The sequence below is a fragment of the Bubalus kerabau genome, chromosome 1 (genome assembly GCF_029407905.1).
Source record: "Bubalus kerabau isolate K-KA32 ecotype Philippines breed swamp buffalo chromosome 1, PCC_UOA_SB_1v2, whole genome shotgun sequence".
Taxonomy (NCBI): Eukaryota; Metazoa; Chordata; class Mammalia; order Artiodactyla; family Bovidae; genus Bubalus; species Bubalus kerabau.
In genome coordinates this window covers 220,168,377-220,176,119 of record NC_073624.1, presented here as the reverse complement: position 1 = coordinate 220,176,119, position 7,743 = coordinate 220,168,377, and the positions used below count along the sequence as shown (strand labels likewise).

Below are 7,743 nucleotides of genomic sequence, written 5' to 3'. Positions count from 1 at the left end.
GCCCATCACAAGCTTAGTGGCCGAGGGCCTCCCTAAGTGCATACTGAATGGCTAGAGCCCCAAACAACAGTGCTTTGGCGGGCAGCTGGGGGCACAGTGGGCATCAAGTGATCTTTTGAAGCCAGGGTTATTGCCCTTTCCCCAGAAGCTCACCTGGAGATGAAATACCTAGGGAGAGGAGATGCTGAGGCCCATTCAGAGATGGGAGGTACATGAAGCTAGGGAGAGTTGGCAGCGGGCAGAGAAGAATCATCTCATACTCAGGGTCCCTGTCCTATGCCACCTGTGGGCCAGAGGTGAGATAAAACAGGATGACAGTACTTGCATTTAACACGGATAAGGAAGTCAGCCCCAGAAGCACTCTGGGCGTCACTGAAGTCCAGCTGCTTAGCTAAGAGATGTTTACTGAGTATCTGCTGTGTGCCAGACTTATCCAGGCACTGGGAATGCCTTAGTTTTGCCCTCACAGTGTTAGCCTCCCAGAAAAAGAAAAAAACAATTTTGGACAGTGATAAGCACTGGGAAGAAAATGGAAATGGAGCTGTGAGGGAGAGGGATTGGAAGGGGGCCTCCTTGAAAGAACATGAAGGGTGATGCCTGTTTATGAAAAAGGGCCAATATGAGAGGACCTGTAGGGAAGCATGTTCTGGGCAGAGGGCAGAGCAAGGCTGAAGATTCTTAGGTGGCAATGGGCTTCATGCATTTAAGACACGGGAAGATGACCAGCTTAGCTTAAGAGAGATGAACACAGAGGTGAAAGGAAGGAGACAAAACAGGGGAGTCAGGAGGGGCCAGGTCATAAGGGCCTTGTAACCACATTTATGGGCGAGCTGCTGAATGGAGAATGGACTGTAGGGAGCAAAAATGGCCACAGGGAGACCAGTGACGAGGCTGTTAGGTGAGAAAAGGGGTGACCATATACGATTTGTTGTCTAAACCAAGATACTTGTACAAGCGAACAGGGGTACCACAAATAATCAAAGAGGGACAACCAGAATAACCAGGCCTCGGCACTGACAAAGCTCTAGCTGCAGTCATCTTCCCCAGCCAGGACTGTCACAGGAAGTGCCGCAGTTTTTAGCAGTTCTGTTCTGACACAGAGCTCCCAGCTCCAGGAGATGGAATCACTTTTCTGTTTGCCCAGGCCCTGGCCTGCTGCCCCGTGCCTGAGCATTTGGTTTTTGTCTAGAGGCCACGGGTTACAGTTGCAGCACAAATGGGGCAGGAAGCCCTTTCCCCTGGTGTGGGGGCTGCCCACTCTCAGTAACAACCAACAGGACAGGAATGAAAGTGCTAACAGGGAGTGCATGGCCACTGCTTCTCAAGGCAGTGTGGAGAGGCAGGAAGCCAGAGAGTCATGGACAAGCTTTCAGTTCCAGAGCAGGGATTCTTAACTCAGACTTGAGGAGGTCTGTGAAGCAGGTGAGAGGGTCCTAACCTTTTATCAGATTCTCAAACCAAAAACGACAAAAAAGATAAAGAACCTTTGTTCTAGAGAGTAGGGGTTCTCACACTTTAGTGTGCATCAGAGTCTCCTGGAAGGCTTGCTTCAACAGGGACTGCTGATTTCAGCAGGTTCTGATTCAGTTCTGTCTGGAGTGTGGACCAAGAATTTGCACTTCTAACAATTTCTAATGGGGTGCTAATGCTCTTGGGTGAGGGAACACACCATGAGAATCACTGCTTTAGAGGATACAAGAAACATGAGGGATTATGAGTGTCCCTTTTCAGACAAGAGTTCTAATAGATACCATAGCCCTCTAAACCAGCCCTAAGTCCCAAAGGATTTCATATTTTGTATTTGGAAGAAGCCTTAGGAGAGTGACACTCAGGACCTTCCCTTAGAGCTCAGGAAGCATCTGGGAAATAGCATTTTTAGAGGATGCTAAGTGCCTTCAGAAACATTACAAGCCCAAGCAAAACTCTAAGCTGGAAACTACATGGCTGGCCCTGACGGATCCAATTACTGGGCCAATTATTGGCAAGTAGTGAGATTTAGGGAATCTGGGCAGACCCAGATCCTCTCCTGGAAGCTGCCTCCTGTTCTCTTTTGAGCTTGTATCTGCAGCCAAGTGGGCCCAGATAGGAGGTCAGCCATAAGGAAGACAGAGGGTGTCTGCTGGGGGTATAACCTGGGGACAAGAAAGAAATCAACAGCTCCACTGGACAGAACTGAAGGGCTCATTCACAGGGCTTTTTGATCAGGTCATTGTCATGAAGATGAGAAGAGGCAGGAATAGTACCTAGCACTGTACTTTAAGCAAGAGCAGTGGGGAGAGGCCTGGAAGGGCCATTCGCCATGTTTCTTCAGACCTTGTCTGAGTAAGTCACTCCCCCATGAAAGTGGAGGGGGAAATGAAAATGTAGATTCATTCATGAATCAACCTTCAGAACAGGAAGTGTGGCTTGTGAGCTATACGGAGAAATCTTCCTTTACTTCAGGGAACGTTGGTTTTGCCCTCCAGCTGAATACATCCCGAGCTAAGGCACTGTCAGAGTCAGGGAGTCCCTAGGAGTTAGGGGAAAAGAGGAGGCGCTAGAGTGACTGAGACCAAGTCGCAGTCTCCTGGGCACCATCTGCCAGGACGTGTGACTTGAATTCTGACTGTGTGACCCGGGCATGTTACTTGATCTCTTTGTGTCTTAGTTTCCTCTTCTGTAAAATGGGGGTAATAATAGTGCCTGTTTCATAGGGTTGTATAAAGATTTAATGAAATAACCTAGACAAAACACTTAGCTTGCATATTTTAAGCACTCAACATTGAGCTTTTTTTTTAAGTGAGGGGCTTGGAAAAATTTAGGATGGTGGCAGTACATACTCACCCTCAGTGTCACTGCCAGAGGCAGAAAGAGAGGGCTGGCCGAGCCTGGAGCTGCTGCCAGTCTCCCTGGGAGGCTGACAAACAAATTCCTGCTTCCTGGGGAAGGTCTGAGTTGTGAGCTAAGCAAGCAGGGAGAGTCAGGATTCCTAGGATGGTGGGGTTAACTGGACAACTCTGCTGGCTGTGAGGTGGGGATATCCTGCTCTTTTAAACATTGCAACATTCAGTGAGCCTTTCTGTGACATTTTCTCACTGCCAACCTAAGTGCCAAATGGCCTGATTTGAACAAATCAAAATGAATGAAAATCAAAGCTGGTAGGAAAATGGGAATGATGTTATTGGAAACACTCCAGAGATTTGCAAAAATAAGGTAAAATCCCCATTTTCAGAGGGAAAAATCAGTGGTTCCTTCTCAAGTTCCTGAAGTGTGGGGGTCGATGCTGAAGTGAAGCAGTAGTGCCTGTGCTGACCCTGAGGTTAGCTAGCAGACAAAAAGAGCTCTCTCGTTCCTCTGATCCCGTAAGAGCAGAACCTCTTCCAAAACTCAGTACCCCAAATCAAAAAGTCCTGTCTGCTTAGAAAGAAACTGTTACTGGCACTAGGAACACAGTTCTAAAAAAATCATGCAAAAGAGCCAAAGTAAATGACATACTACATGGTTAAATAAAAGTTAACATCCATTGGAGGTGGGAGTGGGGAGAGATTGCTGATTTTATCGCTTTAGAAAACTGCTAAATAAAAATGGCTAACAGTTCTGTTGACCATGCTGGGCCCCCTTCCTCAGGGGCTCCCATGGGCCCATAATTCTTGCCCTAGAGTTCAGCCCCATTCCAAGTCTGGGATGTTCCCCCTGCAGCCCTGCAACAGAACTTCACCTCCACCTCTCCAAAATGACCTCAGGGCATATTCCCCGAGGTCAGGGATTCCCATTTGGAATCTTTCAAAGACAGTTAGGAAGGGGCCTGGCTTCCGGCTTTTCACTCCCTTTTACCTTACCACAAATCGTGGCTGGAGTTTCTACCACAATCTCCAATACTAGAGAGTCCTCCTCTGGGACAAGCCCAGGAGTTTGTCTGACTCTACATTGAGGTGAGAGGGGGAATCTTTAGGAAGTACCCACCTGTCCCCTGCGTGCCACCTAAATCAAGAGGCACTGCCACCTGCCCTACCCATGCAAAACAGAGGCCCCTCCGTTTTAAGTCTGTTATTTTTACAGGAGTTGGTGGTTGTCAAGTGTGGAAGCTGGTCCAACAGCTGGCTAGCTGTGACTAGCTGTCTTCCAATAGCTAGTCTGCTGCTCTCTACAAAGGAGAGCCATTTCAGTAAGAAAAAATCCAAACAGCAACAAAGCTTTCTTGGAATTTACTCAAGGAAGCCTGAAACTGTGTTACTGTGAACATGAGATATTTCAATGACCACACATCAGTTTTTAGAATATAACTACTGTTATACACATGTATATATGTATAACAGTATATGACTTTCCTGGTGGCTCAGATGGTAAAGCGTCTGTATACAATGTGGGAGACCCGGGTTCGATCCCTGGGTCGGGAAGATCCCCTCGAGAATAAAATGGCAATCCACTCCAGTACTACTGCCTGGAAAATCCCATGGACAGAGGAGTCTGGTAGGCTACGGTCCATGGGGTCGCCAAGAGTCGGACACGACTAAGCGACTTCACTTCACTTCACTGTTATACACATGTATATACGTATATTTATTTACTTGGTTGTCTCTCTTTTTTTTGGCCATGCTGCACAGCATGCAGGAGCTTATTAGGTTGGTGCAAACGTAACTGCGGTTTTTGCATTGTTGAAATCTGCCATTTGATATTGGAATACATTCTTAAATAAATGTGGTTATGTTCTACATCATTCTAATGTGAATTTCTCACTTTATTTTTTGGTAATGACTTATTAATTGCTGTTTATTTTATATATATTTGAGACTATGGAAATGGTAGACAAAAAGCAAATTTGAGCGATTTTCTTATTCGAGTTCAAAATGGGTCATAAAGCAGCAGAGACAGATTGCAACACCAATGCAGTTGGCCCAGGAACTGCTAACAAATGTATAGTGGTAGTGCAAGAAGTTTTGCAAAGGAGACGAGAGCCTTGAAGATGAGCGTAGTGGATGGCCTTCAGAAGCTGACAACAACCAACTGAGAGCAATCACTGAAGCTGATCCTTTTACAACTACATGAGAAGTTGCCGAAGAACTCAATGTTGACCATTCTATGGTCGTGAAGCATTTGAAGCAAATTGGAAAGGTGAAAACGCAATAAGTGAGTGCCTCATGAGCTGACCGAAAATTTTAAAAAACCGTTGTTTTGAAGAGCTGTCTTCTCTTATTCTATGTAACAACAACAAGCCATTTCTCTGTTGGATTGTGACAAGAAATGAAGAGTGAATTTTATATGACAACCAGCGACAACCAGCTTGGTAGTTGGACCAAGAAGCTCCAAAGCACTTACCATGGCCAAACGTGCACCAAAAAAGGTCAAGTCATTGTTTGGCAGTCTGCTGCCTGTCTGATCCACTACAGTTTTCTGAATCCCGGAGAAACCATTATATCTGAGAAGTATGCTCAGCAAATCGATGAGATGCACAGAAAACTGCAACACCTCCAGCCAGCACTGGTCAACAGAAAGGGCCCAATTCTTCTCCTCGACAATGCCTGACTACATGTTGCACAACCAATGTTTCAAAAGTTGAATGAATTGGGCTACGAAGTTTTGCCTCATCCGCCATATTCACCTGACCTCTCGCAAACCGACTACCACTTCTTCAAGAACTTGACGACTTTTTGCAGGGAAATGCTTCCACAACCAGCAGGAGGCAGAAAATGCTTTCCAGGAGTTTGTCCAATCCCTAAGCATGGATTTTTACACTACAGGAATAAACAAACTTATTTCTCATTGGCAAAAATGTGTTAATTGTAATGATTCATATTTCGATTAATAAATATGTGTTTGAGTCTAGTTATAATGATTTAAAATTCACACTTCAAAACCGCAATTACTTTTGTACCAACCAAAATAGCTCCCCGACCAGGGATTAAACACATGCTCCTTGCATTCGAAGCGCAAAGAAAAAATCTTTTATAGTGTGATTTTTGCAGAAACTTTGTTTCTGCAACCACTTGTTCCAAGCCTTCTCATATCCAGCCTAAAAGTAACTGAAAGTACCAGAAAAGATAATTTGAGGAGAGAGCAGAAATCCAAACTTCCAACTCCATTTCTAAAGGTTGAGGAAAATACCATACAACTGAAGCCACTGCTGGTTTTTGAGTTAGAGGCCAAAACTGAGATAGCTCTTTTTGGTCAGATAATCTAATCTTCTATGAGAAGGTTCCATTAAAACTATTCTGAAGGATCACTCCTGTGGCACATTTTTATTGGTAACTTCTTTCACTAAAAAAGCAGTTTCAAAAGGATCTTATTTTCAAGCACAACTGTTACTTTCTGCAGAGGATTCTCTTCATCTTTTGTCATGACTCTTTTATAACCCAAACCAACTTCAAATTTAAACGACAAAAAACAAAGTTTCCAGTGGAAAAGGGGCATAGTCTATGGGAAAAGTTTTCCTTCTCTTTATGTGATGGCTTGGTTAACCATCCCACCACCAGAGAATTTTTAAAATGGACTTAAGAAGCAAGATAGGGAAGCCATTCACATAAAATCTAATTTGTTTTAAGAGGAAAGTTTTCCAATGTGAGACAGCACACCTAATGCCTGAAGCAAATCAATTATCAGACAAATATACCTGCTACTGAACACTTAAAATGGTTTTTGTCTATCCAAAAAAAAAAAAAAAAAAATCCAAGAGCAACCATAACCACCCCCCACCAAAGGCACTGAAACAAAAGACTGATCTGTTTATACGGTCACATGAAAAATAAACATCTTTATTTTTTTGCCTACTTTATTTCATTTTTTTCAAATAAAATTTAAATCTGTACAAAGTATACTGTTACAGTATATATTTTTTAAGAATCAATGCCTAAAAGAATCACAATACTTCAATAAGCAGTACAGCAGACCTCGCTAGTTTCAGCTTTGATATTGAACAAACTCAAGCCGGCTGATGCACAACACATTTGCTTGGTTTCCACATGGTGAGTTCCCAGCACTGAGATGGGAGAACACAACAGCAAGTATGGTTATATTACAGCCCGACACACTGCGCTTCTTCATGTGATAATAGCTGCACAGATTTAATACAGAATGCTCAAATTTACTTTTTAAATTGCATTTGCTTACTTCTTAGTTGGCAAAATTCAGCATTCTTAATGGGGTCCCCAAACAGTGCAAATTAATGATATTCTACTATATAATTGGCACATCTCCAATAAGGATTAACTTGTAAACTCAAAGAATATTACAACTTTGTCCTAAATTTTAACTAATATACATCTGGTCCATTTAACCAAAGTCATTTTGGAAAGATATTAAAGAACAATTCTATTTCTGAAAGGATATTGTTTTGACCATTCTTTAGAGAAGATAAATTTTTAAATTGTCATTAAAATGTTTTACTATAAAAATTTTACAAACTTGATTAGAAATTTCAAGATTATGATTCACAGCAGACAAATACAAACTGTTCATATTCCAACAATACCTACTCTTAGGCTTTCAGAGCACAACCATGTCAGCTGTGTTAACTAAAATTTTGAACAGTGTACTAAATTTATAAGTGGTGCTGGGTCTAGCAAGTGTAAATACACAGTATATTTTAATGAAAAGAATTGTCTTCTTTATACTTTATTTGTTTTCCCATAAGGAAACATTAATGTTTACATTCTTTAATAAAGTTAATCTTACATCAGAATATAACTTAATACTGTCAGCAACAGGGACCACACACAGTAAATAAGAAGCACATTTAAAATAAGTCTGAATTCACATAGATTAACATTT

At 42.7% G+C, this 7,743-nt stretch overlaps 1 protein-coding gene across 1 annotated transcript; it reads right to left on the bottom strand.

The window, feature by feature from the left end:
• Positions 1–6,711: 6,711 nt before the first annotated feature.
• On the bottom strand, positions 6,712–7,084 carry IGIP (IgA inducing protein). Its single transcript, XM_055566784.1, has one exon. It carries the CDS (start codon positions 7,015–7,017, stop codon positions 6,874–6,876), a length of 144 nt encoding a protein of 47 aa, XP_055422759.1. The 5' UTR covers positions 7,018–7,084; the 3' UTR covers positions 6,712–6,873.
• Between the last annotated feature and the right edge of the window lie 659 nt (positions 7,085–7,743).